The 18,386-nt window shown below is 38.4% G+C and overlaps 1 protein-coding gene across 1 annotated transcript in view; it reads right to left on the bottom strand.

Moving 5' to 3' along the window:
- The window catches only part of ca (claret), a 367,006-nt gene that overhangs the window by 309,169 nt on the left and 39,451 nt on the right, over positions 1 to 18,386 (bottom strand). Inside the window, exons 4-5 of the mRNA XM_067136443.2 lie at positions 17,368 to 17,705; positions 6,449 to 6,590 (exon numbers count right to left, since the gene is read on the bottom strand). Coding sequence (XP_066992544.2) covers positions 6,449 to 6,590; positions 17,368 to 17,705 — 480 coding nt within the window. The remainder of the gene's footprint in view (positions 1 to 6,448; positions 6,591 to 17,367; positions 17,706 to 18,386) is intronic.

The raw sequence follows: 18,386 nt of genomic DNA, 5'->3' as shown, positions 1-18,386 counted from the left end.
CTGTCTATAAAACTGTTACTTTTACGCAGCGTCAGATATAACCGGCTACCGCTACACGCACGTCTCGCTTGTCGGGTGCGACCAAATTCAACGGCTAGCGATGTTAGGCCTAATCGCGAACAATGAAAGTCAACGAACGAGTTTATTGCGCCACGGTATGGCCAACCTCCCTTGCGTTTTTCATGCACATACCTCACAATTTCATCATCGACTTCTTTAAAGCGTCCTTGTTGTGGACCACTGAATGCATTTTTTTTTACAGTACGCATTTTTTTTAGCTCTTTGTCTTCACGCTAATGCCAAATATTGGCTTTAGTTAGGCCTATGCCGTATTTTCTTGCGGCTGCACAATTATTCTGCATTTCCGAGTGTTTAATAAACATTAACTTAAAATTGGCATCATAATATCGACTAGAACCCGTTAAAAATTTGCCGGCAATACCTTTTCCACGTACCTTTACAACATGACTATTCATCACGAAAATATTCCTGCTGTCTATAAACCTTAATTTTACTAAGCGTCAAGTACAATAGACGCGTTATGACTCTGCCACTGAGTAGCCATGCATTTTCTAAGAATTCAAAGGGTCGCAAGTTTTGATGCCATTCTGCAGATTTGAGAAACACACACACTGTATGCTGTACAACCGGTAGCGATGTATAGTAAAGAAGCGGTAGTCAATGAGTTCTGTGCGCGTGTGAAAAGAATTAGAGTGGTTACCGTGGTAGTTGCCAGAGGTATCCATTAACTTATTGTTAGGCCGCGAATGCAACAACCCTTGAGTATTCGCACGAGATTCTGAGAAAAAAAAGGTCTCGGATTCGGAGAAATACGGTATCACTCCAGAGATCTCTATGACAAACACCTCAGCTTTCAAACCGCGTCACCTAACCTAACCGTATATGTAGCCTATCATGAAAATATTTTTGAAACGCATGTAGAGAAATAACCTCCTCGTGAAAAATTTACATGTAAATAGCTGTAACTAGATGCGAGAAGATATGAAATATCCTCCCTGAAATAAGTGATGCACTCTGCCATGTCTTGAGGTGTATGACATTCTTATGTAATTTCCGTATATAACATTAAAATTAAGATATCGTTTATTCAGTGTTTATTTTTACGAATTAACAACTGCTATCAGCCACGTTATTTATGTATTTATTACGAAAACGTGTTATCCTCTTTCATTTCGAATATTCTTTAGAGAACGGCAGTCGATGGTTACTACTAATCAATTCCAACATCGCCTTTGAATGTCAACAAGAGAGCTCGCAAATGCACAAAGTGAGAAAACTATACCGTACCGAAGATGATCGATCGCATTTTGTTGCAAATGTTTCAGTTTTCTTATTCAAACAGCGCCACGTTTCCCAACTTAACCGTACTATACGTATGATGAAAACACACTTCAAGCGCCGGTAGAGAAATTATACCTTTCTCGCTATAAATTTTCATAATAGCCTTTCCGTAATTTAACCAGACGCAAGAAAATACAAACTAACATATGAAATCAATTAAGCACTCTGCCATATCTCGAGGTGTATCCCATTCTTAATTGCAGTATTTAGCCTCAAAATTAAGCGGTCGTTTAGTCAGCCTTAATTTTTAACGAGTTAACAACCATTATCGGACACGTTATTTACACATTTATTATGAAAATATGTTCTTTTCCATTTCGAATTTTCTATACGGAACAGCTGTCGACGGATATTACTAATCGACACCGACATCGCCTTCGAATGTCGACAAGAGAAATCGCTAGTGCACATAGCGAGGAAACGATGGCGAAGGTAATCGATCGCATGCAATATCATCGCTGGAGTGCATAAATATTGGTAACGGAAAAAATCGTGCTCGCTTAATCGCTCGTAATAATGGATGCGCCAGTGATAGGGTTCTCGCTGTAACCGAAGGACAATATACAGGTTATTATAGAAATTTTGAAGGGACAGATAAAAGCCGTCGCTATAACGGAGTTCTCGTTATGTGCCATACTGGCTATAGCGGACTTCTACTGTATGTGTTAAGAAAGAGCAGTTTTGATTCCTGCCTGAAAGCCCAGTGACTATACAGTACCCTGAGGGATGTGCCAAAAACCTGTTCGGCGATACAATAGAAAAAAAATCTAACCCTGGACATAATATGGACGTTTTGCAAGAAGGAACATTTGGCGGAACTCGGTCCGTCTTCAAGTAGAGCTAAAGAAGTAAGTATAAATAACCACCTAATCGATACTTTATTAATGCCTCAGGCAAAATTGAATAAAATTAAAACTTACAGGACATGTTTCGACCACTTAGTGGTCCTCTTCAGCTGTATAAATAAAGAACTGAAAAGAAAAACATTATGACAATAAGCACAAATAAAAGTTCTTTGGAGACTCCTTTGATAAAAATGGAGGTCATCAGAATAGGTCATCTTGCCTCTCGTTCTTGTTTGGAAAAGATGTTTATTCTGCGCTGTCTAGAGGGTCTGTCTTTGAGCGCGACCTGGTGAAGTAACGATGTGATACAGTTTGACAGTTCATGGAAAGCTCTGGAAAGAAGGGAAGTAGAGTTTTATCGTCATCTAAAATAACATGTGAGGGAGGAGGGAGATTGGGCTGTGCTTCTGCGATGTCGTGTTTGATTATATCTCTCGTTCGTCTAGTCTGTTTCATGTCTACCCATTCTAAGTATTTCCTAATATTCTCATATAAGATGTTTTTATGCTCGTTGTTTTCGTTGAGATTCTCTTCACCGTTTTCCAATTTATCAAGAACGATGTGGATGTTTTCCAGGTTGTTCATAAGATTACCTTTTTTAATCATACAGATAATTTGAAGGTCCTGTTTTATATTGGTGAATTTGTGGTTGGACTCTTTCATATGGGATCCCATGGCAGAGAATCTTTTGTATCTTTCAGCATTGACGTGTTCTTGATATCTAATTGAGAAGTTCCTTCCAGATTGTCCCACAAGTTTTTTTTTACATTGAGCACAAGTTAGCTTATAAATACCCGATTCCTGGAATTCGTCATCTTTAAGTTTATTAGCTTTATTATGACTAAAGAATCTATGTTTCGTGTTGTTGTTTGTAGAGAAGGCTACCTTGGTATTGTGTTTCTTGAATAAGTTGGTGATTTCGTAAATTTCCACACAAAGAACAGTTAACCGCATATGGCTTAAACGAGAAATTAAATTTATAAATAGGAAGAAATCCTTCCTCAACCGGGAGCTTTACCTAGCGCACCTTTCTGCTTCTAGTAACTTAGTTCCGCTAGAATGGGATTCTGTACAAAAATACGGCAGAGATAAAGTTGAAATTCTAATAAACAAGAAACGTACAACTTTGAATAAGAAGTTAGAAAACCTAAAAAACAATCCCCCAACAAATCTAAATAAGCATCAACCTAAATCTTCTTTTAATTGTGAAGTATTCCCATCCCCCGTCATGAACTTGTCGAACATGATGTTTACAGAACAAGAATTACAATTATTAAGCAAAGGGCCTAATCACAATTGGCATAGTTTCAATAACAGACAAGTATTAATACAAACTTTAGCAGAAACAGAGACAGCCATACAAACCCTTCCAGTCGACATTCAGAATGACGTACGGGACGAAGCAAAAAAATTCCCTCCATAATGAGAGGGTTACTAACCAATTCCACAAACACTAAAATCGAGAAGGATCTTCAGCGTAAAATTAGACAAAGTGATGTAGTGATAACGAAAGCTGATAAAGGTGGAACAGTAGTAATATTAAATGAAACCGAATACATCAATAAAACAGAAACTTTTTTCACTAACAACAAACTTAAGGTAATTGAGAAAGACCCCACCCTAAAAATTCAAAAGAATTTGAAAGGGATACTGAAGCAAAGCTCCTTCCTTTTTAACGACCAAGATATTCAAAAACTCATTAATATGAATCCAGGACTTCCTAAAGCAAGAGCTATGCCTAAATTACATAAAAAAGATGCACCTATGAGACCTATAATTAATTTTCGGAGAAGCCCCACATACAAAATATCCCAATTTATTCATAGGTTCTTAACTCATAACTACGTATTTTATACCAAATCTTCGATAAAAAACTCCAAAGAGTTCTGCATTGCTATTAAAGATTTCAAGTTAACTTCATCTCATGTAACAAGTTCCTTCGACATCAAGGACATGTACACGAACATTCCTATTAAGAACACCATTGAGATTATAAAGACGAATTTATTAATTCACAAACGTATCAGTATACCTGAAATAGAAAACTTCATTACTATCTTGGAATTCGTTTTGAACCACAATTTCTTCTCTTTTAATAATAAAATATATCAGCAAGATGGACTTCCAATGGGAGCGCCGGCTTCTGGAATTTTAGCTAACATTTACCTCGACTTTTTGGAACACACTCAGATAGTAGGTCACATTAAAGGACTCGATCTCTGGCTTCGATATGTTGATGATACCTATGCCATAATTAACAAGGAAATAAATGATAGTCACAGTGTCCTTAATACTTTGAATAATTTAGACCCAAACATAAAATTTACAGCTGAAGAAGAAGAGAAAGGCATACTCAATTTTCTGGATATCCAAACAATTCGTAAAGACAACCATTTCCAATTTAAAATATACAGGAAACCCACTTTTACCCCGACTACAATCAAAAGTGATTCTTTACATCCCATCTCGCAAAAGAAATCAGCTTATTATAGTTTCGTCAACAGAGCCTTTGAAATTCCGCTAACAGAACAGACAGAAAAAAGGAACTTTCTTTCATTCGTCAACAGGCTCTACATAATGGTTTCAGTTTGAAATTCATCAATAAAATCATCACTAAATGCAAATACCAACAACAAATTAAACTTAAACAGCATTCAGAAAAAGAAAAAGGATATGTAAAATTCGCCTTTAATAACCCGAAGATTTACGAAATCACCAACTTATTCAAGAAACACAATACCAAGGTAGCCTTCTCTACAAACAACAACACGAAACATAGATTCTTTAGTCATAATAAAGCTAATAAACTTAAAGATGACGAATTCCAGGAATCGGGTATTTATAAGCTGACTTGTGCTCAATGTAAAAAAACTTACGTGGGACAATCTGGAAGGAACTTCTCAATTAGACATCAAGAACACGTCAATGCTGAAAGATACAAAAGATTCTCTGCCATGGGATCCCATATGAAAGAGTCCAACCACAAATTCACCAATATAAAACAGGACCTTCAAATTATCTGTATGATTAATAAAGGTAATCTTATGAACAACCTGGAAAACATCCACATCGTTCTTGATAAATTGGAAAACGGTGAAGAGAATCTCAACGAAAACAACGAGCATAAAAACATCTTATATGAGAATATTAGGAAATACTTAGAATGGGTAGACATGAAACAGACTAGACGAACGAGAGATATAATCAAACACGACATCGCAGAAGCACAGCCCAATCTCCCTCCTCCCTCACATGTTATTTTAGATGACGATAAAACTCTACTTCCCTTCTTTCCAGAGCTTTCCATGAACTGTCAAACTGTATCACATCGTTACTTCACCAGGTCGCGCTCAAAGACAGACCCTCTAGACAGCGCAGAATAAACATCTTTTCCAAACAAGAACGAGAGGCAAGATGACCTATTCTGATGACCTCCATTTTTTATCAAAGGAGTCTCCAAAGAACTTTTATTTGTGCTTATTGTCATAATGTTTTTCTTTTCAGTTCTTTATTTATACAGCTGAAGAGGACCACTAAGTGGTCGAAACATGTCCTGTAAGTTTTAATTTTATTCAATTTTGCCTGAGGCATTAATAAAGTATCGATTAGGTGGTTATTTATACTTACTTCTTGATTAAACATCGATACAGTCATGAAATGGACAACTTGTAATTCAAGTAGAGCTGTCGAAATACATTCTGTCTCCTTCCAATTGTTGTGGCCACTCTCTGCTTTACGTTTTCCAAGGATTCTGTAAACAATACCACCCAAATGCGATGCTAAGATGGTCCCTTATGCAAGTTCACCGCCAATCGCTTTTCCAGTACATTACTTCTTCTAATTATCACAATGATGGGACGTTAACACCAAGATCTGTAAGTACCATATGCCGTAGCCGTCCTTTCATGAGATACAGTTTCTTGTAAAACGCGTGATCGAGGATTTAGCGTTGATGAGACTGAAATTTCTGGACGGTTTATCCGAGGAATGGTTAATGTGGGATTTTTACAACGTGGTTTAATTAGGATTCTTGCAAGACCACGTAATTTGAACGAATAATACGGGAAAACGTAGTTTCCAGGAACGTATAACCGAGGTTCTACTGTATACTCAACAACATACAATTACTTGTATCAGAGTATGAAACCCAAACAAGAAGAATTTAAAAATCAGCAGGTACTGGGCATGAAAGACTAAACCATAGAATCAAAATACGAAATATTTTAAAAATCAAAACTCACCCACACTACTTTGACTAGAACTCAGGTCCAAACTTGAAGAACCGCCTCCCTTATTATTAGATCCATTCTCTACTGGCCAGGTATAGCCTGTCGCTCGCTGTTCAAGTAAAAGTTTCCATTGATTACGGCTGTCATCAGTAATCTAGAAATTAGAAAAAAATCAACAACACTATCATGGTAATGATCAGTACCGGTACTTTAAGTCTGAATTAAGTACACAAGAAATGGATGGTATTAGGAACAATGGCACCAAGCTATAAACAACTAATCAGTAGTCCAGGTTAATAAGAAATACTTAGAACAAATTTTTCTCATGCAAAATCTTTCAATTTGCATACCTATTAAGTCCAAACATAAAAGAATTTACTGTCTCATCAGTTCTCTTCAATTATCTTACATGGGAATAGTCACATCAAAACCCTATACAATTTTTTTTTTTTCATTTGCCATATATATTTATACACAGAAATCAGCGAGTTAAAATTTTAGCTGGCAGTATGTACTGAAAGATGTTGAAAAAAGTATTCAAAACAATTATTTATACACTTGACATAGAGACTCAACGATGGACAACTTTTGAGTCTAGAAATAGAAAGGATTGACGAACAGAACCTTGCCAGCAATGAACATAAGGGCACACTTTACAGAGACTGTAACTAAGTGTTAAATGCTGGGGCTGTATCTTAATTAAGGCCATGGATGCTTCCTTCATACCCCCAGTCCTTTCCTATCCCGTTGGCAAACGTACACATACTGAAAACCGAATTCTAGTCAGTTTCTCTCCAACTGTTTGTCTCCAAGTGTTCCTATATCTTCCATGCTTCTCTTTCCCATGGCATTCCATCCCAAAACCGTCTTTTTAACTGTTTTTTCCTGTTTTTTTAATGTGTCCTATCCATCCTTTCCTTCCACAAGACTTCATTTGTAGAGTTTGTGATTTTTAGCATTTGCGATAAATGCGAAATATGCCGAAACTTTGTCAGTGTATGTGCCTTCATCTTATATGACCTGTACGGGTGGTTTTTAGCGGTTTCGAATTCGCGATAAAATGCGAAATTGGTTCAAAATGCAAAATTATACCATTTATGCGAAATAGATGCGAAACTCTCAGTTTTGTACGAAATAAACATATATATTTGTAAAAACGATGCATTTTTCTTAAAAATAAGACATAAATGTTATTTATTTCTGGAGAAATAATTATTACGGCGCCCAATGCGATCGTAAAGCAGTAACATACTTTGACGGACACTTCCGTCTTGGTGCATGGAACATCTATAAGTTCAGTATCGCAGTTAGCTGGTCGGAGAGATTTATTCTCATTGTTTTGCAGCTTAACCGATTGATGTTAGATGATACCTGAAGCTATTTTCTCTGTGTAAATAGTAACTCTGAGCTGAAATATGGAAAATTAAATGCACCTCATTTTGCCGCTCGTTGTAAACAATCATGGCGGCATCCAAGCGCGGCATGGATGAGTTTATTCGTAACTGGCTTGAAAATAGTGATGTTGAAAGTGGAAAAGATTCTCTGGAGAGTGAAAATACTTCTTCTGCTTCAAATGGCAGTGATGAAAGTGATTCCGATTTCAGTTCCGAGATGATAGTGCCAATTGAAACTACGTGACAAAACCAGAATGCAACAAGAGCGAGTGAGAAGTCTAGTTTTCCTTCTTTTTTGCTAGTTGCTTTACGTCGCACCGACACAGATAGATCTTACAGCGACGATGGGACAGGAAAGGCCTAGGAATGGGAAGGAAGCGGCCGTGGCCTTAATTACTGTACAGTCCCAGCACTTGCGTGGTGTGAAAATGGGAAACCACGGAAAATCATCTTCAGGGCTGCCGACAGTGGGGTTCGAACCCATTATCTACCGGATGTGAGCTCACGGCTGCGCGCTCCTAATCGCACGGCCAACTCGCCCGTTGAGAAGTCTAGTGAAATGATACTTGGAATTATGATCTTGTTGACAATAAGCCTCTTTCTGTAACATGTAAACCAGTTTTTGAAATTCACTCTATAGTGAGGAGGGGGTTGGGTAATAATCCGAAAGAAATGGACTTAAGGAATGAATTTCTAACCCCACAGTTCTGGGATAACATTACTAAGGAAACCAATGCCTATGCCTCTACATTTCTTGCTAATTTATCTGCTTCCCTTGAAACCAGTAATACGAACAAAAACATTGGTTTCCTGTTACTATAGATGAGCTAAAAACTCACTTTGCTTTGTGTATTCTTATGTAGCCTAAGTGATTAATCAAATTTATGTTAAAGTGACGAAAAAATAAATAGTATGTAAGGGAATATTTCCTTTCACAAGTAATGGCAGGCCAAAGGGTTAAATCATTCAATGTGTGGAATTTCTTTCACTGGCTAAAGAGCACTGCAAAGAACAATCAAACAGCAAATGCACTTTCAAGCACCACGTTCATTCTCTTTGTGTGTTGACCCTTGATCATAGTCGGTTATTCTTGACATTGGTGTTGAGTAGTAGTTCTGTTTAAAAGTAAGGTAGCGATTTATTTTATTGTCTGTTAGCCATAGGTAGAAGCGAAGTGACGATCAAACAGCATGCCGAAAGTCACAAATCAGGACATTTTTATGTAAGGATACAGATGGCCTATATTGATGTGCCGACTCTGCAATCAACAACTTGAAGATGAAAAAAAAAATGTTTTGCGGGCCTTCCTTTGCCTTGGCAGCACTTCTGTGCATTTGGGCCTCTACGAACAGTGTCGATGTAGAGTTTTCTTAGCAAGTAAAACATAATTGTAACTGGTAGGCGGTCTCAAATGAAGGAGGACACCTTTTAAACAATTGGCATGTTTTACTTAAATCATCATTGAAATTCCTCTGCCTTGTAGGTGTGTTGTACTGTGATAAATAAATACGTTCAGAATAGTATTTTTCACTTTGGAATTGTGTTTGTAAATTTGAAAATAAGCATATTCCTGTGTGTTCGTTAATACTTCTTGCAGTCTTATGTTGATGTTTGTCTTATTTTCCATAGTGAATTCAAAACTGCATGACGAGCAATGTGTGATTAAGCAGTATGATTTTACTCCCAACTGTTGTGTGTGCAGTTTAGCAAATTATGGCTATTTTTAACCAATTTGCTACAAAACGCTAAATTTTAGAATTTTAGATGCTACAAAACGCTAAATTTGAAAATCAAAATGCTAAATCTCTGATTTTTAAATGCTATAAACCACGAACTCTATTTGTGATCACTTATACTGAGGCCATCTTACAGCGATGGTACACCGCAGACAGCAATTTACAAGCACCTGAAATTGGTGCAACGTAAATCAACTTGTAAAAAATAGAACTAAAGTCACCTGAACTGGTCAGACATTTTGTTTGTTATTTATGTAAATCCCTCGCAAATTTTGTATTCGCAGTTCCTGTGATGTAAAATTCAATCATCACATTCCTCTTCTTCCCACTCCTGTCCCGTTTACTCGGGGTTGGCATTGTATGTGGATTAAATCCAATTTAATGGCCAGATACTATGACCAGCGTAGTGAAAGGATTATTGTTGTCAAGACAGACACCAAACCATTGTCTAACACAATAGTGCAGGTTTATATGCCTACTAGTTCAGCAGATGATGAAGAAATCAAAAGAATATATGAAGAGATAGAAGATTTAATACAATATGTAAAAGTTGACAAGAATCTAATTTTATCATTTAGACTTTCACGGCCCGTGTAACTATTCACGAGTTATATTTTGGGCATATGCCATGTAAATAATTGTAAACACCCTCAATGTTTCGAAAAGAACCTTGCCTTTCTTCATCAGGGGACAACAGAGAAAAGAAACGCCGTATTAATGGTTGCTAGGAGAAAGCAACAAGGAAGCTTGAAATGGTGCCCAAAGATGTAAAAGGGATGCCATTTAAGCCCCATGCTAGAGACAATGAATGGCAACAGCAAAGTATTACTCTCTAATGGTTCTGATAATAGGTAGCCATGATTCACTGAGGTTGTAACCTGTATCGCGGTTGAAATTATCTGGGTGTTTACGTATTTCAACCGCCTCCCTGAGAATTCTTGGGCGATATTGCTTTATATGGGCAAGAACATCCACTTCTTGGAACAAGACATCATGACCAGGTGTTAAGGCATGATCAGCAACAGCTGATTTATCAGGTTGGTTGAGTCTGATACATCTGGTATGTTCTTTGATGCGAGTACACACCGTTCCCGAAGTCTGCCCAATATAAACCTTGCCACAAGTACAGGGAACTCTGTAGATACCAGGTTGTTGCAATTTAGGCAAACTATCCTCAGTTGATCGCAGGAGTTGCCTAATCTTAATTGATGTTCCAAAAACAGTTCGTACATGGTACCTACATAGTGTGGTAGGCCAAGGAAAAGAAGGAAATACAGTAGGAGAATTCAGATTGGGGAAAAGGAATGAAAGAGGAAGTCGGCTCAATGAATTCTGCACCGATCATAATTTAGTCCTTGCTAACACTTCGTTCAAACACCACAAATGACAGCTGTATACATGGACAAGAAATTTGGAAAGGGAATCACAATCCAAGGAGAGGAAATCAAAACCCTGAGATTTGCTGATGATTGTTGTTATTTTATCTGACTCTGCAAAAGATATGGAGAAATTGTTGAATGTTATGGACAGAGACTTGGGGAAGGAGTACAAGATGAAAATAATTACTGTAAGTCCACAACAACAGTAATGGAGTGCAGCCGAACAAAGTCAGGTGATGCAGGAAACATCAGATTAGGAAATGAAGTCTTAAGGGGAGTAGATGAGTACTGTTACTACGGTAGTAAAATACACTTAAGAAAATGGAAAATTGCAATACCATGAAGGCATTGGTCGTTTGTGTTGATTTTCAAGATATGGAACGATGCCATGTAGGTATGTAAAAGATCAAAGTTTCAGACCCATTGGATTGTTGCTACAGGTCTCCTCACGTGATTGGTCGCGGAGGAATCCACTCCAGTATACGGACTGTGCTGTAGCGTAGTTGACTTGCAGTCTGTGCAGTGAAGTGTTCCCTGTCAAACATGCCTCGACGACAGAGAAGAGAACGCTATCAACAACTGTCGCCGTTTGAGAGGGCTCAGATAATTGGGCTGTGTGAGGCTGGATTATTGCTAAGGACTATCGCTGCACGTGTTGGCCGACAGGCGTCTACGGTACAACGTGTATGGCAGCAGCGGTCAAATGAAGGTACCCACACTCGTAGACCTGGCACAGGCCCAGTGCGACAGACAACTGTGAGAGAAGATCGCCGCAAAATTCGAATGGCCCGGATGGAATCCCATGCGACAGCAACACAAATTCTAGCAGCTGTGGCACCCCACGTTACACAACAAACAGTTGGTAATCGCCTGCATCCAGCTGGCTTACGAGCCCGTGTCCTGCAGAAGGTGTTCCACTGACCCAACAAAAGCGACTTGTAAGGCTGGCCTGGTGTCGAGAAAGATCGACGTGGGTCGACGAATGGCATAGGGTCGTCTTTAGTGATGAATCATGCTTCTGTCTTGCCTGCAGCGATCGCCGGAATCGTGTGCGCCGACGTACCGGGGAGAGGGGCCGCCCAGATCTTATTGTCGAGAGGCACACAGGGCCAACACCAAGCATTATGGTCTGGGGAGCTATTGGCTTTAATGTGAAATCACAATTAGTGCTAGTTGAGGGCACTATGATTGCTCGACAGTACGTTGATAGGTTACTCAATGCAGTGGTTGTCCCTATGATGAAGAACATTGCTAATGGGATGTTTCAGCAGGACAATGCCCGGGTTCACACTGCATGCATCTCCAGAGAAGTTCTCCACGACATCACAACCTTAGAATGGCCTGCCAGATCCCCAGACCTCAGTCCTATTGAGCATGTGTGGGACATGATGGGTGGACAACTGGCCAACCGTCCACAGCCACCCACAACTCTGGAACAACTGACCCGTGCAGTGCAGCAAGCATGGGCCACAATTCCTCAGGAAGCGATCCAGGGCCTTATTGACGCCATGCCTCGACGAATTCATCAATGTATTGCAGCTCGTAGTGGGCATAACCTGTATTGATTGTTGTCCAAACTTGCGGTCAGAGGGACCTGAAAGTGTAATCATCGAATCACAACCGAACACTCGTCCTGCATGTTCAATTGCAGCAATGTAGCACCATTCCTTCTGGGTGGTGCAATTTACATTTTCTTCAGTGTAACTAAAGATGGTAGAAGTAAGGACGACATAAAATGCAGACTAGCACAAGCAAGGAAGGCCTTTGTTAAGAAAATAAATTTGTTCAACTCGAATATTAATATAGGAATTAGAAAGATGTTTTTGAAGACCTCCGTCTGGAGTGTGGCATTGTATGGACGTGAAACATGGACGATAACTAGCTCAGAAAGAAAGAGAATAGAAGCTTTTGAAATGTGGTGTAACAGAAGAATGCTGAAGGTGAGATGGGTAGACTGAATCATGAATGAAGATATACTGAATCAAACTGGTGAGAGGAGATCAATTTGGCTAAATTTGACGAGAAGAAGAGATAGATTGATAGGACACATCGTAAGACACCCAGGACTTACACGGCTGGTTTTTGAGGGAAGCGCAGGCGGTAAGAACGGTAGGAATAGATCAAAGTATGAATATGACAAGCAGATTAGAGCAGATGTAGGATGATGTAGTTATGTAGAAATTGAAAAGTTAGAACAGGATAGGGTGTGGAGCGCTGCATCAAACCAGTCTATGGACTGATGACTCAAACAACATACAGACATGGTTAAAAGTGATCTGACAGAATCTGAGAATGTTCTTATATAATGAAACATATCATTCTGTTACTAATAGTTTCTCTTTTTTTAAATTCATCTATGTTATAGTGTTCTAAACAGCTCGTTATCTCGTTCAAAGAATTGAAAAAAGTATATGATAGTATCCAATAGACCCACACCTTAAAAAATTCTCATCATACTATCTTCATCCCAAATTAATAAAAATCGCCAAACTAACTTTAACCAACATAAATTCCAAGGTAAATTTGCCTCGGTGACAAATTATTTCTACTACATTTCAATATGACTCTCAATTACATCATGATACGTTGGCAAAAGGAAAAGCCACCTATGAAGGTAATCCCAAAAATAAGGTCTCCTATTTGTCTATAAATACATAAACCTGTTTATTTCTACAATGGTTTAAATCATTTTACAGCTTGAACATTTAGCTATTTTTCTACATAATAACCAATTTGGTCGATGCATTTTTGTAGACGCTGTGACAGTTTTTGTTTGCCCATGTCATACCAGCTCACTGCATGCTGTTCAGGAAGTTGTGAACCTCATCTTTCACCTTGTTGTTGGTGCTGAATCGCTTTGCACCCAAATGTTCTTTCAACTTAGGGAACAAGTGATAGTCACTAGGCGCCAAGTCAGGAGTATAGGATGGGTGGGTGATGATGTTCCACTTAAACTGTTGCAGGAGAGCAACATGTGGGCTTGCGTTGTCATGGAGAATGTTTACGCCCTTGCTCAACATTCCTCTTCTCCGGTTATGAATTGCCCGTCTGAGTTTTTTCAGGGTCTCACAGTACCTGTAAGCGTTAAATGTGGTCCCACCGGGCATCAAGACGACCAACAATACCCCTTTTCGATCCCAAAACACAGTTGTCAAGACTTTACGGGGAGACTGTGTTTGCTTGAATTTCCGCGGCTTTGGCATGATCGTTGCTTGGTCTCATGTGTAAAGTGGAACGCCCAGGTTTTGTCACCCATGACAATTGAGTCCAAAAAGGTGTCCTGTTCGGCTGCAAAGTGTTGAAGAAATGTAAATGCGCGGGAACAATCAACTCGTTGCCGCATGTGGTCTTCAGTCAGCATGCGTGGCACCCATCTTGCGCACACCTTCCGGTATTTCAACTTTTTCCGTTAAAATTATGTGAGCGGCGCTTCGGGAAACCTCAGGAACCAAAGTGCAGAGATCATCCAGGGTGATCCGCCAATCTTCTCGACTGTCTCGACGGAAATTGACGGTCTCTTGCTCCTTTATTCATCGTGAATTTCAGTCCGACTGGCTGCAACTCTCTACAACACTTACAAACACTTTCGACATCCATGCACGACTCACCATACACTTCTGTCAATTGGCAATGGATTTTAATCGGTTCAGTACCTTTTGCGTTCAAAAACCGAATAGCTGTGCGCACTTCGCACTTGGTGGTAACATCCAACAGGAGCTCCATTCTCAATGGCTGCCAACCCAAGACTGAGTGCCTCAGCGCGGTGTGCGCATGTTTATATGCGAGCGCAGGGAATACTCTTCACAATATTGTGACCAACAGCTACACAAACAGAGTTCTGTATTTATAAAAAAATAGGAGACATTATTTTTGAGATTACCCTCGTACAATCAAAATTGGAGCAAAACCCTCAATATGAACAAAGTGCCTGGGGTTTGCAGACGATTTAGCTCTCTTAGCCCATGACTTGGAAGAAGTTTGTGTCCAGATCACCAGTCTCCAAAAATTTACCCTAAAAATAGGTTTACAAATATCTTTCGAGAAAACTAAGATCATGCCCATGAAACCCCTGAGTATAAATAAAGTCTTCATAAATTATCAAAAAATAATGTAGTTCTACAATTTAGATATTTTGGAGAAATCATTACACACAACTTAAACAAGGAAGAAACCTGGATAAATAGAACTAACAAAATGAAAAAAGCCCAATTTCGAATCTGGTCAACGTACAGTATAATAAGAAATGCCTCTCCAGAGACATTTAGGTGCAACACTATAAAACTGTGACTCACCCGGAAACTACTTATGTTTGTGAAACCCTGTTCCAAATTAAAAACGAAAGAAGAAGTGATCAGCTTCTCAAAACTCAAAGATAGATTATCAGAACTTGCATAAATAAAAAGTATCAGGTCGAAGGAGTCTGGAGAATCCTTCTTAATGAAACTGTCTGTCAAGAGACTGAGCCAATCACCAGCACACTGAAGAAGAACAAAATCTTGTCTTTCTTTCACATCTTGCGATTGCCAAGGAATTGGACTTTATGACAACTAGTGATGAGGAATCGTGTCAAGAAGACAGGAGGACAATGGATCTACAAAATTCAGCAAGAACTCAAAGCAGTTGAACTCAAGATAGCAGAATCAGAAAACAAAAATAAAATTAATACTTTTCTTAAGACTCAAATTTTCAGCAGAAGGGCTATAGCAATTTCAAATTGAAAAATTACCATTGGAACGAATGAAAAAGTACTGGGCTCATCACAACTAAATAGTACAACCTTCAAAGGGAAAGTGAACATGGAATGACTCAGTGGTCCAGTGTGCCCAATAATAATAATAAATTATTATTATTATTATTATTATTATTATTATTATTATTATTATTATTATTTAGTAATTTGCTTTACATTGCACCAACACAGATAGGTCTTATGGCGATGATGAGATAGGAAAGGGCTAGGAGTGGGAAGGAAGCGGCCATGGCCTGATTTGAAAATGGGAAATAATGGAAAACCATCTTCAGGACTGCAGACAGCAGGGTTCAAACCTACTATCTCCTGAATGCAAGCTCATAGCAGCGGGCCCCTAACTGCATGGCCAACTCGCTCAATAATAATAATAATAATAATAATAATAATAATAATAATAATAATAATAATAATAATAATAATAATAATCTAAGTGTTATATTTTACGTTTTGACAGACTGGAAAATTTTATAAAGAGATACACCTCAAGAATAATTTGTTACTGTATATTTATTACACCAGCATCTCTATCGTTCCACCTGAGCAGTGAAATAACAAACTTGCTGACAAAAAAAAGGAAGAGGAGTTGTTCTGTATCAGCTAAGCTGAAGGAGGAAAAAAACCAACAAAGAAAAACCAAGAAAGCTTAGCCAACAGACTGAGAGACAGGTGATTACGGCCTTTTGGCTTTAAATTGCCCTTCACTGTAATGCTTAGCATACAATTACAAAATATTACTGTAGCAAGTAGTAATATACATTATTTTGCAAGTGTGTAAGTTCTGGCTAAGAGCAGAGCAGGGCAACAAAGAAAATAGAAAGTACTAATGAAGATATACAATTTGCATGTCAGTATGACGATACAAATATGTCAGTGATTTATATGGAATGCAAGCTTGCTCTCAATAGTACCAGCAAATCTTGCATATTCATTTGGATGAAAGAAACACATTCAAAAAACACATTAAAATAATGTAGACAACTCTGTGGAAAAAAAAAAAAAAAAAAAAAAAAGCAAATTACTAAGCTGGCTTTAGCAGTATTTGAAAATCAAGCAAAGTAACAGCACATACAGAAAATAATGTCTCAGAAAGAGAGTCTATAATTAAGCACACTATTCTAAGTAAAACTGAGATGAAAATGTTGAAACTTTCTCAGGGCTCAAACCTTACCTGTCCTGGTCTACTGGACAGAGGGACTGACCATTTTGTTGGAATAACTAGCACATTACACATGCACTCAACTCCAAGATGGCACAGTTGGTAATGCAGGACAAGCATGAAATAATAATGAATTTTGAGAACTTCTTACAGAAAATCACCTTGCTTTATCAGCTTATGTTAGAATTCTAACTTTGGTATTCAGAATATTAAGAAACTTTTTTAAGAAGCTACACTTCAAAGCAATTTCTAATACTTGAAAGAAATGCATCAGAGATTTAACAAACTGACAAAGAACATATTTATCTAACCACAGAGTCCATACAATATGGTACAGTTTCCAAACATTTGTGTAAAGTTCAATTATTAATACAGACTTCCTGTGTTGACTGTTCATGTGGTATGGTCTTCAGATCTTTCTCAGGTGCAGTAAGATCCTGGTTTGAGCCCCCAGCACTTCAAACATTTTCAGTTCAAACCTATTCAGAATTCAGAAACTCTAAGTGCTTTACTTACAAGAAGGAATACTGTATCCAGACTGTTGTCCTGACAGATATGGAGAGAGGTTATTGGAGATTTAATATAAGTAATACCAAGCTGTGAGCCAGTAGTGAGGCTGATGAACATAATATCACCACGTTCATTCCCAACAACGGCAGTGTGTTGGCATTCTTGCAAACTTTGCCACCATACAATTGCCACAGGAGCATAAGTTTTGGAGCAGCTACCATTAATAGTAACAGACGTTGTAGTGAAGAATGGTGTTACATCAGTCGTAGACCATCGGTGATCTAATACTGCACTTGAATCTACTATTGCAAGAGCTGGGATTATAAACAGAGAACTATCGTAACCTGAAAGGCAGAAAATAAACACAGTAAATGTCAACCATTTTGAAGAACAAGGACTAAACTAGAATGTGAAAAGCTTATATTACACTCCATTCTTTTCCTTATCCTACATGCCTTACACTAACCAGCAAAAAGGGTGTATCATTCCATTTTTTAATGTTACATTCATTTATCTGAAACCTAGTCTTTTATTGATTATGCAACACATTACATTGACTGGCATCAAAGGTCAGAATTCTTTTTAAATATTTATGAAATTTTTCAAAAAGTTACAAATTTCTACATTTCCAGTGAATTTCACTGAATAGAATTAAAGTTACACTGACTTATTTTAATTCACGACCTTGCAACTGAGTGTTCTCTTGCTGCCACTAACCATTTTTCTCTCGCTAACAATGTGTGTTTCCACCCCTGGCAATGACAGCAGGTTCCATGTGGCACAGCAAATTACCCACAAAGTCCTGGATCATTCCTTGAGGGATGTGGATCCAATCCTCCAAATTGCTGGTCTCATTTCATACAGTGTGTCAACATTTCAATGTTGGACATTTTCCCCAAGCATATCCCATAGGTGCTCAATGGGACTGAGGTGTAGACTACATGCTGGCCAGGCAGGGTTTGTATCTTGATGTCACAAAGGAAATCTGACACACAAGCAACATGGGAGTGGGCATTACCATTCAT

Source organism: Anabrus simplex, chromosome 1 (assembly GCF_040414725.1).
Source record: "Anabrus simplex isolate iqAnaSimp1 chromosome 1, ASM4041472v1, whole genome shotgun sequence".
Taxonomy (NCBI): domain Eukaryota; kingdom Metazoa; phylum Arthropoda; class Insecta; order Orthoptera; family Tettigoniidae; genus Anabrus; species Anabrus simplex.
Note: the sequence above shows the minus strand (reverse complement) of the source record. Positions and strands in the feature narration are given on the sequence as shown.